The following is an 18602-nucleotide window of genomic DNA, read 5'->3' as shown; positions in this document are numbered from 1 at the left end:
CAACACACTGTCTTAACATACCATCCTTATGAAACCATTTTTTTAAAACTTGAAGCCAAGAGAGACTAACACATTTAATCATTGTGAAACAAAAGCGAACAGAGGGCTGCTTCACACAGCACAATAAAAAAAGGACTTTTAAAAAACCAGACTTACTTGCAGACATTGTGAATTTAAACTCTGACTTTCTTTAGCTGGAAGCATCATGATTTTGAGATGTTTTAGAACCATGGCTATTGTGTGGAAGTTTTCTTAACATAAAACTCAATCAACTTTAATAACCTCAGTGCTATTTCTACAGACACAGCTTCTTTAAAGTAGTTTCAGTTATATATCACCAATTTTATATCCAGTAAAAACCAGAAACAACATTTTATTCATTCTTAGAACCAAAGGGAAAAAATTAATCAAATAAGCAATCTGCTAATCTGAAAAAAAAAAAAAAGGAAGTAACAGATTGCTTTATTACATTTCCTTCAAAATTAAATCCAGTATTTAAATATGTATAAGTCAATCTAAATCTCATAACTGCAAAACAAATTCAACTGCCTGTGCAATCTATTATATGTTTGTCACATGTAATTAGCATTTCTCATTTTGACAGAAACAGTTGCATTATCTAGACAGTGTTATAGAATCATGGAAAAATTTGTATTAGAAGGAACCTCAAAGATCAATCTATTTCCAACCTCCATGCCATGGGCAGGGACACCTTTCACTAGGCCAGGTTGCTCAGAGCTCCATCCCACCTGGCCTTAAACACTTCCAAGGGTGGGACATCCACAACTGCTCTGGGCAACCTGTTCCAGTGCCTCACCACCCTCACAATAAAGAATTTTTTCCTAATATCTAATCTAAACCTGCTGTTTTATGTGTCAGAACTATTTGTAATAAAAAAACCCAAAAAAACAACCACCTAAACAAAAAAATCAATTCTGTTCCAAGGGTTTGATTAACTAAAAAGCAGCAACAAGTCCCAAGCCCCCTTCCCACTTTCTGAACATGGCTGGTTGGCATGGAAACCAGCACAGGCATTATCCATGGGTGGGGTTAACACATTACACCTGCCCAACATGAGATCCCAAATTAGGAAACAGGGAGAGCAATGTTTTTCTAATGCAGTTGCTCCTGAAAAAAAGGAAGATTCTGCATGAAAATAATAGATTAAGCTCTTAAATGGATCTAACTGTGGTATGCTCTATCACGTGGATCTCATTTTGATCAAGATGCCTCTTTGTGAATTTAATTACTGCCTAATACAGTCTTAGATGCAGCTGCGTTCTCACTGTTGGGGTCTCCAGGCACTGCAATACAAATAAAGTAACAAAAGGCTTCAGGATTCAGTTTCAGTGAATGTTTTTATTTGTAATATATTCCTTTGTTAAAAGAAAATAATTCAGTTTCTACCCTTTACCACTAGCAATTGCAAAAAAACCCAGAACAAACAACTGCCAAACTGTAGCAATTCTACAGGTTTTCAGAGAGCATTTAATTAAGATCCTTCTGTTAAGTGTGCCAGTTTCTGGCCAGTTCTTGTTACTATTTTAAATAAGCAATAGCTTATAATGCATATGTAAACTGGTAAGTTTTAAGCTGTTAGTCTCTCAAACTGGATTTTATTTGAATCTTAGAATCATAGATGATCGAATGGTTTGTGTTGCAAGGGACCTTAAAGCTCATCTCGTTCCAACCCCCCTGCCATGGCCAGGGACAACTTGCACTAGACCAGGTTGCTCAGAGTTTCATCCAACCTGGCCTTGAACACTTCCAGGGATGAGGCAGCCACAACTTCTCTGGGAAACCTGTGCCAGAGCTTCACTACCCTCAAAGGGAAGAATTTCTTCTGTATATCTAATCCAAACCTATTCTCAGTGTGAAGCCATTCCCCATTGTCCTGTCACTACAGGCTCTTGTAAATAATCTCTCCATATTTCCTGTAGGCCTCTTTCAGGTACTGGAAGGCTGCAATAAGGTTATCCCAAAGCCTTCTCTTTTCCAGGATGAACAATCCAAATTCTCTCAGCCTTTCCTCGCACGAGAGGTGCTCCATCCCTCGAATCAACTTGGTGGCCTCCTTTGGACTCGCTCCAACAGGTCCATTTGATAGGTGTTCATGGCCTCAAATAACACTTTTGCAAATGCAAAGTGCCTGTTCAGCACTTACTCAAGACACGTGCAACTCAGATCTGAAGGCTTTAAGAACCAACACTTCCTATACAGAAACCACTCAAATTTAAGGCAAGATCTACAGAAACAGCTCAAATTCAACTTGATATTTACACCAAACACAGTGAAAGTCAGGAAAGGATCCCCGTGCATGTGATGGCAGGCCGTTTTCTGATAGCCATGTCTGTCCTCTTAAAAGCCTCTGGGCTGCAGAGATGTGCAGCAGGAACTCCAGTTCAGAGGTGCCAGACAGCTGGGGTACATGCCAATCCCCTCTGCAACTTGAGCTTGAAAAAAAGTCATATAATTAATTTTCTTTTAAGCAGATGTACTAGGTGTATGCTTTCCTTTCCCCCAAGTCACAATCATATTGATGGCAAAGCACAAAAAAATTTGTTTCACCATGGTTTACATGCTCCCAAAGTCATCATTCCTAATTATAATCCCTCTTGAAAATGAAAGAACACCCCTTAACCTTGCCTGGATCCAAAACATAACAAAAATAAAACTTCAAACTGTAGTAGGAAGGACTTCAAAGTGTAGATGTTATGCTTTTAATTCCCACAAAAGCAAACAGCTGTAGTGTTGAGTAGAACTCAACGATCCAGTTGAACTGAAATTGACCCTCATCAGTCTGATCAGGCACTTGGGGAATCCAGATCCAGCCTCCCTCAGATGGATGACGGCCACCTCCACAGGAGTAACAGAATGCCAGAGTGGCTAAGATTGGAAAGGACCAACCTCCAATTGGAAGGGTCCAACCTCCCTGCTCAAGCAGGGTCATCCCAGAGCACATGGCACAGGATTGCATCCGGAGAGTTCTGGAATATCTCCAGTGAGGGAGACTCCACACCCTCTCTGGGCAACCTGTTCACTGCAGTCACTGCACAGTAAAGTTCTTCCTCATGTTCAAGTGGAACTTCCTGAGCATTAGTTCCTGCCCGTTGCCTCTTGTCCCATTGCTCGGCATCACCGAGCAGAGCCTGGGCCATGCCCTGACACCTCCCTGCAGACAGCTGTATACCTTGATGAGGTCCCCTCTCAGTCATCTCTTCTCGAGGCTGAACAGGCCCAGCTCCCTCAGCCTTCCCTTGTAAGAGATGCTCCAGTCCTTTAATCATCTTCACTGCCCATTGGACCCAATCCAGGAGCTTCATATGTCTCTCGTCCTGAGGAGCCCAGAATCAGACCCAGCACTCCAGATGTGCCTCACCAGGGCTGAGGAGCAGAATCACCTCCCTGATCTGCTGACAATGCTCTTCCTAATGCACCTCTTGGCCCCAAGGTACAGTGCTGGCTCATGGACAATTTGTTGTCTGCCCAGGTCCTTCTCAACAGTACTTTTCTCACCTGACCCTGACCTTGGCACTGCCTCAGTAAGGTTCACAGACAGACTTGCACATGGACACGTGCAACATCTTCCAACAACTGGAATTAGGGATTTGCTAGTGCACATTTACTCCTAGACCCAACTGCATACACAAACAATGATGCTGCAGATTTTTTCCCCTCCTGAATCACAAAATACCCAGGCAAGTTCAAGTCCCTAACTCATGAACTTTTGGAGGGAGTTTGGAACAGCTCCAATAAAACAATAAAACCCTCCATAAAAACATAAATAGAAACAACCTGTCGTATGTCGCCCAGATATCACTATATATAGGGCAAGCCATAAACCTACTCTGACCTTCTCAGCTTGATTTTAAAATCAGACCTACTCCTTCTTCATGCTAGTCACTCCTTAGCTCAGCTATTTAAGTTACAACCTGTTTTCACTTACACAAAAGTTAAAATCTTTATGCTTTTAGCTCTGTGTGTGTATATGTGTATTTTCCACCCTCCTCCCCTCCCCTTGACTTTTCCAGTGCAACTCAGACACGTTCAGTTACTCAAATGCAGCTCTGCACAATTTTTGGTAAAGAGTAAGATTTCCTGTCATAGCAGACTGATAGAAGTTAAAAAAAGCAGAGGCTGTTCTGTTTTATAATGTATCATTACTACTTGCATTTCAAAATTAAAACATTTTATCACAGTCTGATCCAACTTAATAAAGAAATCATAAGGCAGTGTAATATTACAAATTTATTGATTTTCGTCAAAGTAATTTTTCAGCATTGAAAATTTCACACATATAAAACAACTTCAATGCATTAAAACCAAAGTATGGATTTTTTTTTAAATTTAAAGGAAGTGCTGTGCTTTTTTTTTTTTTAAAACATCTCATGAACCAAATTCTTCAGTTATAAAGCTGGTAAAAATAAGTGATACACCACTAGAGTTTTTTTAGCATGTGAAATTCATCTCTTTGGGAAACAATACTTTTTAAAATTGTATCATGAAAGATACAGACCTGAAAAAGGATAAACAATCATACACAAGGCATAAACATTACACAGAGTAAGTCAGACATTTTATAAAGAGATCTGGAAAAGTACCTAAAATAGTGATATTTATTTAGTATAAAATTTCAATAATAAAATATTGCTCATAATAAATAAGAAAACATGAGTTTCATTAATACTGTTCTCCCCTTAAAGCTCTCTTGGATGTAACATGATCAGACCTGATCAAAACTCAAATTTTTATTTTTTCCTCTGTATGAAGGAGGCAGGTTTACAAGCTTCAGGTCATTCTTTGCTGGAAACAATTTTATTACGAACAAAACACAGAATTCATTTCAAGGCTCATGCGTAGTTATGGGAAAAAAAAAAAATAATCCCCAAGTGTGAATAAACCTTATTACAGTGGATTTTAATACCTAAAATATTTGCCCTTTTTTTGTTAAAAAACAAAGTGGAATAAGACTTCTCATGGATTATGAATGCAAAGAGAAAGCTGCCCAAGTCTGCTCAAAAGCTTCTAAATACCTGTGCAGCCGTACTTAATGGTTACCGAAGGTGTTAAGGGACAGTGGGCTCTGCAGGGGGATAGAAGCTGCATCCCTTTATATGGGGACATTGGATTTCATCCCCGCTCGGCCCATCTGCAGACACGGCAGCTTGGAGCAGTTCTTGAGCAGCTGCTCGATCGCGATGTGACGCACGTTGAGCTCAGAGGCCAGAGAGTCCTTCTCTTGGACTTGCTTCGTCAGCTCTTCGAACACATCTGCAAGAACATCATCACGTTAATGCACCTGGTCCCTCTACTGTCACAGAGGTAAGGAGTGACAAACAACACTAGGAAAGAGGCACAGACATTTTAGTGGGCTCATGAACAAGGACATTGCTTTTTCTGCTTCCAGCACAGCTTTGTATGGATTGGAAACTGAACAGGATCACTAGGTTCCAGTCTGAGGCAACCTCAGCCAAGGTGGATGAGTTTATAGCTCAAACCAAAGCTGACTCTGGCTGTATCAGCAATACTGTAGCCAGCAGGACCAGGGCAGTGACAGTCCCTCTGTACTCAGCACTGGTGAGGCTGCACCTCAAATCCTGTGTCCACTTCTGGGCCCCGCACTGCAAGAAAGACATTGAGGTGCTGAGGCATGTCCAGAGAAGGGCAACAGAGCTGGGGAGGATCTGGAGCTCCAAGTTCTATGAGGAGCAGCTGAGGGAGCTGGGGGTGTTTAGCCTGGAGAAAAGGAAGCTCAAGCGGGACCTTTTTTCTCTCTACAACCACCTGAAAGGAGGGTTTAGCCAGGTGAGAGTCAACCTCTTCTCCCAGGTAACAAGTGACAGGACAAGGGGAAACAACCTCATGTTACACGAGGGAAAGTTTAGACTGGATATTAAGAAACATTCCTCAATGGAAAGGTTGTCTAGCACTGGAACAGGCTGCCCAGGGCAGTGGTGGAGTCACCATCCCCAGATGTATTTAAAAGACACAGATGTGGCACTGAGTGACACAGTTTAGTGGAGGACTTGGCAGTGCTGGGTTAATGGTTGGACTCGATGAACTTAAGGGTCTTTCCCAACCTTAATGATTCTGTGATTCCAGTCAAAATCTTAAAGAAAATACCATGCCAGTTTGCAACACCAAAGCAGGTTACAAACTAAAAGCACCTAGAGATCTCTTTTTTTCACATTTCCACGTGAAACAAAACTTAACTGATAGGAAGGCAAGCAGAATTTCTTTTTTTAAACCAGACTTTTTTTATTACAACGCACCACAAACTGAAACCAAAAAGTATTGAAAAATTCTCACCCTGGATTTGCTTGAGCAGTTTTTCATTAAGTTGCTTTAACTCTCCTGGAGTCATTGTAGTCACTGCAACAATAAAATCTGTTATTACAACTATCAGAGTCACATCAGCATTCCTAAGCAGCCTCCAAATTTCTCAAATTTTCTCCTATTGGCATCCTAATAATCATCAGATGTGTGGCAGTAAGTCAAGAGGCAACATTATTTATCTGTCATTTGTGGAAAGTCTGAAAATTCTCTTTTTAATGTTGACATAGATAAGGATTTAATCCATAGGAAAGCCCCCTCTTCAATGTCAAAAAGGTGGCAATTCAAGCCCTCAGAAGAGTAGTGTCCAAAATTGGATCCAGTACCAGAATTGCTTGACACATTTAAATGCTTCACCTTCCTCAGACCACAATACAGGATTTCCCCAGTGGAACCCCTGCAAACACGTCTGTTTAATTGTGGGCAAGTGGACAATTCCAAGGTCACTCCTGCTATGTTTGCAAGCCTGCAGGAAGCAGCTCCCTGACAGAATTTTCAGCACATGGATATCTGTTTTAGTTGTCAAGTTTTGTGCTTTATGCACACAAGAATAACATATACAGTTTCCACTGAGTACCTCAGTGACAAATGAAGAAAAATCCTTGTTTGACATCAAAATAAAAATCATATAAAAATAGAGGTTTCCTTCTGTGCCCCTGGTGAGAACTAAAAGATCCTCTGCATCATTCAGAAGCTCTTCTGCATCTCAGGTTGTATGCATTGATCATCCTCATAGAAAATACATACTAAACCTCAAAGGAGGGAACTGTGAAAGTATTCTACATTGCCCTTGATCAACAGCAGCAAGCAGGGGAGCACTGGCTTGTTTCCTAGAACTCCCTCAACCCTGCAGTGGTGGGCACACGTGGTGCCACACCTGCTGCTGAGATGCCCTGGCAGCACAGTGGAAAGCAACAATCCTGAACACCACAGGGCACTCAAACAGGCTTTAAGACCTTGTAATTTTAAAATACTGGTTTTATACTTCAGCTGAGCTGTTTCTGCTGCAGCTTAGCAAAGCTCTCACTGCGTACTTGAGAAAAACCTACACTGCAGCTTTTTTTTCCCCCAGAGATTTCCCAGTGCAAAAGGTTTCTATGTGGCAAATTTAAAGCTTAAAGTTCTGAAAAAGATGGGTTTTACCTACCCACAGGATTATTCGATTATCCTAAGCCTTCTTTTTCAAACTTTCGCACAGCTTGCAGCTGTGGGATGTTAACTTGCTGACAGTACTGCCAAACCAAAGAAGCTGGGAATAGAACAGCCTTGGTACTCAAGACATAATTCCAGTTCAGAGTGAAACAGATTCCCCTTTCTCCTCCATCAGCCAGGTACAGTGGTGCTCCTTCAGCTGTCAATGCAACTGAAAAGTCCTTTCTCACATCTTACTACCCTTTAAACTCCATGAAAACCCTGACAGAATTTGTTATACTAATTGACAGCTAAAAATTTCACTGCTTTTTTCCCCTCCTTTTTACACCCAGTGGTAGGATGTTACTTCCCATTTCTTCATTATTTTCATCAACACTTTATCAGCTAGCAGACAGGCTAGTTCACACATTTTATGTGTGTGTTTTGGGACACACACTGTTTCACATCACGTTATTCTGACACATAAGGGAAAGGGAAAAGGAACAGACCACTGAATAATAAATAAAACTTTATTCTAGCCATAGCTTGGGCAAATCTAAGAAATACTGGCCAAGCTATTTACAGTTACATTAATTTTTTTTTTTTCTAGTAGACAACTATGTCATTACAGTGGAAGTACTGCAATAAGAAGGTACCTCATTCTGGCAGTATGACTAAGTTTTCCTTTAACATATAAATTTTATATAACCATAGAGTCTCCAAATGAACTTCTTTTGAAGGTAAAGTTCATTAGGCAGTCATAACAGAAGAAAAAAACCCTGTTATTGTGCTCAAAGCAGCTTTATATCCCCCGTCCCGAAATCAAAAATCGGAGAGATAAATTCCAAGTCACTAACTTCAGTCAGACAACCCCATAAACCAGGTCAAGCTTTCATAATTCCTCTGTTAACTGCTGTCCTGATTTATGCAATCCCAATTTATGACTCCAGTGGACAGGTGGTCAAACAGCCCAGTGTATCTGCTTTGATTTATGGCTTTAAGGTTATTCATTCACTACAAATGCAACATGACACACCATACAGCAGTTAAGTAAGTTCCTTTTATAAAGAATGAGAAATGACTCAACTTTGCAAGGACAGATTTGTCAGTTTGTTAAAAAGATGGGAGCCTAAAGAAGCTAATTCCAACTTTTTACAGTACCTGTTCTCATTCTGTCTTATGACATTCCAAATTCCATTATTATCTTGTTTTTCAACAGAATATTTTACTAGTGTTTTTGTTTTCATTCTCAGGTCTTTTGAAATTCAGAAACCCTCTCCAATTACTTTCCTCATCTACAAAAGTAAGAATGGATGCACTCCAGTTTAGGACCAAATACTGTTCTAAAATAAGGATGGTAACTGCAGATATGTGTAGGATTCTAGTCCTAACACATTTCATGCAGGCTGATTCCAGAAACACTAGAATATCCAAATTTTCCCATTTGGCTCATTTCTTCTAGTGATCTTCTTAACTAACAGGAAAACTTATTTTCTGTTATTTTCAATATCACCACAGTCATCAGAAGATTGCTCAGGTCTACTGCTACAGCCCTTAACAGGACATGGTGGCACGAGGGCCTTCTCATTTTCTTGTGCTCAATAAATAGAAAAAAAAAAATTCCAGTAAAATGCACAAGGAAAGTCTGCTACTATTAAGAATGTTTCACTTTTTATGTTGTTTCACAGGTTTGCTCTGCTACCTAATCTCTAATTTCCCTGTTGCTTAGGGCAGTTCTCTCTAAAATGTATCTCAGGGCACCACACATTTAATAAGAGAGAGATTTGTAGGAGCTGAGTAACCTCCACAGGCAGAGCTGTGCAACTCCCAGGAAAGACATACTGAAGTGACTTTTGTTTTTCTTTTTTTTTGTATAAATTAGACATGTCCTGCATGACAAGAAGAGCTAAGAGGAAAATTAAAACACCAACCAAACCCTCCACAGTATTCGCTTAGCCATATAGCCTTTTTCTTCACAGATTTTACCTCCTGGATTTCAGGATGAGAATCAATGCCCCGGGGGGACATTAAGTGGTCACAAAGAATGCCCTTGCTTGCCAGGCTGGGTGTAAATAGATAAATACTCACGTTCTTCCTTGCTGTATTGAGGATGCCTCCTACGAACACTGGTGAGTGAATCACCTTCAGCTTTTTCAGTTTTCTGGACTTGGTTGTGTTTAGACCACAAAACGCTGCTGCAGCAGAAGGTAGCACCGAGTCTGAAATCAGGGGATTCTCTTTGTTCCAGAAGAGTTTGTGAGCAGCTTGAGATGCCTCCAGATTTCCCATCTATCCATTTTGCAGAGTATCTAGGTACTGGGGAGTCAAACTGTGGCAGTAATTTTCTATCAGTCTGATGTCTGAAGCTAAAAAGCTGGTGTTGGGAGGTTTTTGAGCTTTCAGAATCAGAGTCTATATCCTTGTTTTGTGCATACTGTATGATCCAGTTAATCTTTTTGCTCAAGATATTTTTTACTTCTGCATATGGACTTTTAGAGAGCTTTGATCGTGGACAGTCCTGATTTGCTATTAAGTGGAATTTTTCAAAGCAGTCTCTGTGCCCCCTTAAAGATCTTGTATGCAGAAGATCCGACTTTGGTACTCCTGTAAAGACACAACAAAATACTGTGTACTCAGCTCACTTTTTAAAATCTTTACTCACAAGCAACCAAGAAAACAAAAACTTAAGTGATGCTTCCCTACTAACAGTCTTATCACTGAGGCAAACAAGGTTACCTCAAAGTTTAAAATTTTTGAAGTTCCACTCAGTCTCGAGTCCCTGGCACACAAAGTGTTTTGCATACCATGATCTCCGGTGCAGGACTTCAGCATGTGCCTCTTGGGTGGTAACACAGATGAAGCAAACTGCTAACTCACATTGCATCACCCCTACCCACAAGTGTAGAAGCTGTAGAAGCAGAATAAACGCAACTGTGTATCAGCAAGTTCTACAGAATGACACTGAAGAGCATTTTGACAGCACTCATACATGCTCCCATCCTCTATGCATAACGTTATGAGCCATCTGCTCAAATAATACTGCAGGGTGCAGGCTTGTCTCCATCCAAGTGGCCAAACATAATTCAGATTTCAGTCATAGTTTATTATTTTGCACTGGTACAAGCCTGCAGCCTGGCTAGAGAAGCAAGTTCTACTACTGTCGACACTTGCCAATGTTAAACTGTCCTGAAATTCATTTCATGTGTGCTGGTTTGGGCTGGGATAGAGTTAATTTTCATCACAGTCTAGTATGGGACTGTGCTTTGGACTTCTGCTGAAAACAATGTTTTCATTATTGCTGAGCAGGGCTTACACAGAGTCAAGGCCTTTTTTGCCTCTCACATCACCCTGAGTGGGATGGGGGTGCACAAGGAGTTGGGAAGGGACACAGCTGGGACAGCTGATCCCAACTGACCCAAGGGACAATCTACACCATATGGTGTCATGCTCAGCATATAAAGCAGGGGGAATGAGGAGGAAGGGAGGACTGTTTGGAGTGATGGCATTTGTCTTCCCAAGTCACCGTCACGCGCGATGGGGCCCTGCTCTCCTGGGGATGGCTGAACACCTGCCTGCCCATGGGAAGCAGTGAATGAATTTCTATTTCTGCTTTGCTTGTGTGAGCAGCTTTTGCTTTCCCTATAAAACCGTCTTTACCTCAACCCACGAGTTGAGATTCTCTCCCCCACCCCACCGGGGGGGAGGAAGTGAGTGAGCAGCTGTGTGAGGCCGATTTGCTGGCTGGGGTTAAACCACATCATCTAAGATGGATGTTTATTCTCCTCTTTGCTTGTCCTCCTTCAAGGACTATTCAAATAGCTACAGCAGGTAACTTAAACCTCAAAGTAACTGATAATGATTGACACTTTTAAAAAGGAACACAATCTGTGAAGATGTACAGTTGGTGAGTGAACACAGATGGTATGAGAAATAACTATTTCAGAAAGTTAATAGTATCCCAGTACAAAATTACCTTCTACAACTTCAGTGGATATTTATTTTTCTTAGATTCACCTACACAGTAGATTCAGAATCCATGCCCAGAGTATTGAGCAGTTTGACATTTATCCCAATACCCAGTATGCTACTTGGGAGGTTCCCAATATAATGAAAACCAATGCTGTCAAACAAGGACCTCATTGCAAATTACAATAATACACATGTGAACCACTGCTTGAAACTGTTCAATGCCAGAGTATTTAAACCAAAATATGATAATGTAATTTGATCTTTGAAATAAGGCAACATCAACTAAGCTGCAGCCATTTTACCTTTTAGCACATAAAAACTATTAAATTAAAAACCATGAAATGCAACAGGTAACAAAAGCTGATAACCGAGACACTAATGAGCAATTAACAGAAAGCTGCTTGTTACAATTCTTAGTTATATCTGACTTACCCTCTGAAATTCTCGAAGTAAACTTTAAGCCTCTGATCCTAAATGACTAACAAATGACGCACTGCCTTTTTAAGTTATAAAATGGCACAAAATCCCAATTTACTCTCAAAACTAAGCTACCAAGGTAAAAATCTTAACACAAAACTAATGAAAACAAATCCAAGCACTTCATTTTGATAATTTCTCTGGTAACTGGTGCTTGAAGTTGGGGAGCTCAAACACTGGGATCAGCCATTATAAATTGCTGATTTTCCACTGCTTGGGCAGCTCTGAAACTCAAGTGCATTATTGTTCCGGTTGAGTTTCTAAGAGCATACACCAGTTTATGGGGCAAAATGTCTAAAAGAGTGGAAAACGAAAGAGAACAGCAGTGAAATTTATTTGTTCTTGGTAGCAGGGGAAAAAAAGGTCATGAAAACAGATGTTCCTTCAGTTCATGAGATAACTATTGGAAGAAAAAACCCCCACATATTAACCAGAGGCATCTTTTAAGGAGGAAGTTCTGAAGCAAAGTACAGAGATAGAGGATGCCTTCACCAGGCACAGTCAAGATTCTCACTCTGTACCTCAAAATAGTCTTCAACCTCTTTCAGCAGACATTCACTAACTTTTCTCAAGCTCTGCATGATCTAGTGCCTACTTGCAATGCTATGTTCCCTCTCTATATTTACAGAGGCTTAAAAAACCCCAAATAAACATTTCTAGTGAAAACAAGGAAAGACAAGTAATTTGTTTTCATGACTTATCAGCACTATTTAAATAGAGTATGTCTGCTTAACCCAAGTAGCATGATGGAAACATTAAATCTTTAAGACATCAGGGGAGAGCAAACACTGCCAAGAGAAGTTATAAGGCAAATATATTCAGGACACTGCAAACCCTACAGATCCAGAGTGATTTGTTATTTGCTTTACCCGAGTGATTCTTCAACATTCTTCACTGCTGCTGCTGCTCATAGTGTTTTCTTTTACTTACAGAAAAACATCAGATTGGCTGAAAAGCACATTTTGCACAAACTTTCTATTCAGTAACGCTCAGGAATCCACCCAAACATTTGACTGTAAGAAGAATGAATGAACCCAATGTCTTCTGATCACAGGACAGAGTAATCCTGCCTGAAGCAAGTATTTGAAGATTTGGGGAAGAAGAGGCAAGAGAACTGCAGACAGCACAGTTAGTAAATCATGGCCAAAGGCAGTTCTGCACAACCTGTTTCTAGTTCACAGCTGCCAAGAGGTACCAACATCTGGTCTGCTCTCGGGAAACCACCTTTCTCCCAACTCAAAAGTCAAATGTACCCACCAAGTTTTTACTTCCTTATTTTCTCCTGCACCCCCTCCTTCCTCGAAACTAGGGAAAGGACCACTGCCCTGTTTCTATTAAAAACAGGAAAAAAAATTAATTAAAAGTTTAATGAAGTGCTTCTAGAGCTGGTTCCAGAGGCCTAGGCTCTCACAGTCAGGAGCTCAGCCTGGTACACCTGAGGAAGCAGGTCAGGCCACATATCCATATGCACACACCATTACTTCTGGGGCAATCACAAAAGAAACACCTGCACAACAAATGACAAAATACTGCAGTATCACTTAAACCCCAGAAATTCCTTTGAGGCTGCTTCATTATTTCAATGAGAACAAATGCTACATGTTCAATAGGACCAGAGGGTGAAACAACACAAAACAGCCAACATACCATTTGTTACACAAAGAACAAGTGCAGAATGACTTTATGAAGCCCCATCTGAATTTTATGTCCAAGTCATAAGCTCAAGGTTACTCAAGTCTTTCCTTCTGACAAATTTATCTTTTAAGAGTTCTGAACATGGCTAACTTTCCCACTCCAGAGGTATGCTGCTCAAAGAAATCTATATTATCAGAACTTAGTAATACTGAGTGCCTGAGATTAGCAATTATTACAGAAGAAAAAGAACACGATACTTCAAGAGTCTAATCTTTGCATTTATATACCACATATTGGCCATAATGTCCCTATTTCTTAACACAGAGAAGGTTATTGCAAAACACTTCCAGTATACAAGAACACACACACAACCCTTCTGACCAGAATTTATGCCCTTCCCCTTCTCTTATTCCACCGAAAAAACCCCAGAAGGGTCTTATCTAAATACTCTTCAATACAGTAAGGAACTGAAAATGTGCAAAACCAAACCACTTTTGTGGAGAATTGTTAACAGATCTGCGTCATCTTTCACATAACTGGTTTGGATTTCTATTGTAACAAATACACAGACACACACCCCCCCCAAATCAACAGTCAATCTCTCTTTTGTCCTAAGGTGACAATTAGTGCTTTCCTACCCAGGGAACACAAATAACATCAGCCATAACGTTCTGGAAGAGCTGAGCATCAAGAGCAGCTGCTGTGCCAGCACAAACAGCAATCACGTACCAGTATTAAAGCAAGTAAGGGCAGGATCCTTCAAAACAAATCCTTCTGTTGTGGGCAATACCATCAGCTTTATGAGGCAGAAAAGATGTCCATTTCTTTTTGGTAAGATTTCATACTCCACTCAGATTACTTCATATCTTTCCCTTCATCACAACTGCAGAAAAAGCCTCCAGCTGGTAAAGTGGTGTGGATCAAGCGATGTATAAAGACCATGCAGTTTTAGAACACTCATTATTTTATTCAACACTATACACAGAGAGATGAATAAAGCACGGTAAGACTTCTGGTACAGTACAAGAAGCAATACTATAATTTTGATAAACAGCTACTGTCAGTTCCAGGGACTTTCAGAGGGTTTCAGTTCCATCTCAACATTCCTGTTTGCCCATATCCACCTCAAACTTTCTTATTTTTTGTCTGGTTCTTCAAGTCCACAATCATACAACCAATAGCATTTCCCCCCCATATTTACAGATATGTCTACATTTGCTCCTTTTCTTACTTTCCAAGAGCAGGATTGCAGACTATGTCCAAGTATGTCCTACCCTTCATACTTATTTTTTCAGAGAAGGAAAAAAAAAACCAACACTCAAAAAGCAACAAAAAGCCCACAACCATCCACAGTAGAAAAGCTTAATCTACAGGGAAAAAAAAAAAATCCAGCAAAATTCACTAACATCTAGAAGACCATATCTAACTAACCTAAGACAGCAAATGCTATTAGGAAACAAGCTCATGCCAGATATCACTCCTCAAATGAACAAGATTCAGAGGCTGATGCCAAACCTCCAGACAAATCATAAAACAATATAAGTGCTTACTATCCATTATTTGCTTCTGATTCTAGTAACCCATTTGTCCTAGATGAAATAAGAATATATCACTTCACTTATCAATATTTTTGTATGTTGACTTGTACAGAACAGCACTTCCTATTTAAGTACCTAATATTTAGAAAAAAACCCCAACAATTTCAATTTCTAAGCTTTGAAAGGTAGAAAGTCAACATTTGTCCTAATCCACTCCTGTGAAGCAATTTTGTAAATGAATGACCAGCAATCAGGCAATTTAGTACACATTTTTGTAAGTTCTAGTTATTCATAACTTTAAAGTAGCAGAGAGCAGGGAGAATATTTACCATATAACCAGCTGTGCAAAGACGTCTCAATAACTTCTACCCTGCTTTGAAGCATTTGTACTTGAAAGTAAACGAGTTTCCATCATATTAAAATTTTTTTGGGTTTTGGATTTTCTTTTTTTTGAGGGGAAGAAACCTACAAAGGCTTTCTTTCTGCCTATGCAACTGATTCACTAACAACCCTCTATAACTGTTCTTCATGATAAAGATATAGAGCTAAACTGAAATGTTTGCTCACATTTAGAAAAAGCTGGCTAGAACAGTCATCTTATTTGGAGATTATAATAATAATCAAGTTCAATTCAAAAAGACTGTTCTTGAATACTAAGATTACTTCACATCCCTACACAAATGTTTTCATAGAAAAAATAAATCAGTGATCATTAGTGTGCTTGTTTATCTACAACACTGTTTTTTTTTTTTTTCATTTGTTTGCTATTCTCTTTTTTAAAAAAAAACCTTCTTATTTGGTCTTTCAGCTCCATCAGTTGGAAATAACATTAAAGAAGGCCTGCATTCCCTTTTCAGCAATTTCTAATGTAATGCTGGAAACTAATTGTTTTTGCAATGGTGAATAACCTTAGCTTGAGCAGCTGAAGTGGAAAAAAATCCCCTGAATTTAAGATGGAGTGAACTAAAATTAAAAAGAACACTTCTAGACACATGAATAGTCAATTAAAAGTTTGTACTACAACATTAATTAATTGCAGGCCCTTTAAAGAATTTACAAATACTTTATGGGTAAGACTTATACCTGACTATAGAGAAAGGAAAAGAAAAGCTGCCTTCTCAGTATAATGCTGGTGCCCACTATACACACAGCTCCATAAATGTGTAAAGTACATGTGGTTAATAAGGACAAAGGGGAGTGGCTGCACTTCATAACACAGCTTTGTACAGCACCAGCAACACGGGGGAAATTACCTGTTTAAGTCAGAACACTTAGAAAAGATACGCCTACAGTTTAGGCGTATCTCCTACTTGTGGAGACTTGCCCGTATAGCCAGTGAAGAAATGCTTCTCAGGCACAATTCTCCTCATCCTAAACAGTTAACTACAGAAAGATTTGTGACAGACACTGATGCTTTTTGCCTTTAATCCCATAAGTAGGGAAGAGCCCTTGTGAAGCGCTTGTCTGTGGCTGCCCGCTTTGAGCCCCAGCTTTCACTACATGTTGCGAAATGCTGCAGCTGCTGCTCCCCTCAGCTGTCCACCTCAGCGTCCCTCTGTAAACAGGGATGTTCAGCCAGCTCGTGGAACAGCTCCTGAACATCTGCTAGTGTCCACTAGAAACACAAAAATCAGATGAGCTCAAGTTTGGTTTACCTTGTGTGCGGGGCCAAGACGTGAAGCATTTCCCTGTCTGCTGCAGAAGACATTAAATGTTCATGTTTGTCTATCTTAAGCCACTGCTGCATATTAGTCTGCTCGGCAAGAGTGATGAAAGAGGGGGGTTCTTAGAAAAGCAGATTCCAAGACCTGTTCAAGATACATTAAACAAAAAGCAGCCCAAGATGACCTACGACAGTAAGTCATCCACACATCTAAATGACAAGGAGTGGGGAAAACTGATACTCGTCAGTTGTACAATTCTGCCAACACTGAAAAACAGCATCATTAGAGACATATCTCCAATACATCTGCTTGACAAGATTCAAAGCCAACTGCTATTTTTAAGTGTATATACACAATTTCATTTGAGAGTTAAATCTTATGACTTATTAGACTGGCTAGAAGGCAAATGCCAATGCCATTCATTAACTTCCAAAGCCAGACACCTTATAAAGACTAGATATTATCTTGTTCATAAATTAAAGTTCTCTCCTTGCTCTCATATGACAAAGCCAGTACATTTCATACATCAAGTGTGCACACAAATAAATCTCCCACTTCATTTCTATCAGCTCATTTGTATTTTAGCACATAGCAAAGACATACTATATAAGACAGAACAGAGATCCAGTTGGCCCTCTAAAAGTGTTTTCAAAAATCATGTTCCTTATAAACTACTTTGCTATCTGAGAGTTTTCTTCCATATTAGAAAAAACAATACATTCTGATTACAGAACACGTTAAAGCTGTCCCACACTTTGTAAGAAAAATCATTTAAACTGTCCTAGAAGAGAGTGTAATCATGAGCCAGTATTTCTGTATTCTGGATGATGCCAGGTAACTAACATAACTGCTCAATTATCTCATTTGCATGGACAAACCTCCCAGATTTACACATAAAAAATGCAAAAATGTACTTTTAGAACTAGCCACACAACTCCACATTACTCAGTGGTACTTGCACAGCACTTGAAAGACTAAGAATAGCATCTCCAACCATGTTTGGACTTGAATTCGTAGTTAAGAGCTTTACTGGAAACTGTAGCTAGCTTCACATGTCCATTCAAGTTTGTAGAAATGAGTCATATCCCTGGGCTGCAAACACTACCTTGAAACAAGTTCTCATCTGTCTAGTCTAAAGGACAACGCTGGAATTTTTCATGTTTTATTGCCAGGATAATCTACTTTACTGGTTATCATTTAATTAACACTGAAAAAAGGCTGTGTAATATTCTGGAACAGAAATGAAAATAGCATTTTCCAATTCTTTCAACTACACCTTGCAATCCATGTTATTTCAGTGAGATATTCTTCTGTAGGGTGTAAAGAGGAAAAAAGTGAAATTTGAGTGTTTACAGCTCTTAACAATTAAGCTCCCTCCTCCTAACCTTTTCTTTTTTTTCAGATGAACACAGAGAACACAGAATGAGGATATTACACAAGATTTTACAGATCTCAAAAAAAAAAAAAAAAAGCCATGTGATAAGACAGATTTGTTTATAACATCTCTGGCTCAGCCTGGAGACTGGGATGCAACTGGGATGCAACCAGGCTGAATTTGCCTCAAATGCTGAGTCTATCAGAACTTTAAAGGACCATGGAAATGTAACTGTCTCAACATAAACCAGGGGAATAGACGCCCAGTACTAACACTACATGTTATATTACAAGACCTGTGAGAGGAACTGTCATTTGCTATTCAGCTGTTTAACTCTAAACAGAGATGGAAGCAAGCCAGTTTGCCTGTCAGCCAGCATTCCCCAAGATGTTACTGTAGTTAGCAGCACCAGATAAGCAAAAGAGAGAAAAACAGCTCAAACAGTCATGTTTTCCACTTCTATTACAGTCTGTCTCTGTT

The 18602-nt window shown here is 39.7% G+C and overlaps 1 protein-coding gene across 3 annotated transcripts in view; it reads right to left on the bottom strand.

Annotated features, from left to right (window-relative positions):
• Positions 1-4238: 4238 nt before the first annotated feature.
• Positions 4239-18602, bottom strand: part of CUNH21orf91 (chromosome unknown C21orf91 homolog) — a 22081-nt gene continuing 7717 nt past the window's right edge. For 2 of the 3 annotated variants that reach the window (XM_017808045.1, XM_017808046.1), the window contains exons 3-5: positions 9553-10068; positions 6310-6372; positions 4239-5271 (exon numbers count right to left, since the gene is read on the bottom strand). In XM_017808045.1, coding sequence (XP_017663534.1) covers positions 5111-5271; positions 6310-6372; positions 9553-10068 — 740 coding nt within the window. In that variant the 3' untranslated portion in view covers positions 4239-5110. The remainder of the gene's footprint in view (positions 5272-6309; positions 6373-9552; positions 10069-18602) is intronic. The other variant, XM_017808047.1, reaches the window with a different exon arrangement.

This window comes from Lepidothrix coronata, unplaced genomic scaffold, assembly GCF_001604755.1.
Source record: "Lepidothrix coronata isolate B3197 unplaced genomic scaffold, Lepidothrix_coronata-1.0 Scaffold21, whole genome shotgun sequence".
NCBI classification, from domain to species: domain Eukaryota; kingdom Metazoa; phylum Chordata; class Aves; order Passeriformes; family Pipridae; genus Lepidothrix; species Lepidothrix coronata.
The sequence above is the reverse complement of the archived record's forward strand: the minus strand, read 5'-3'. Positions and strand labels throughout refer to the sequence as shown.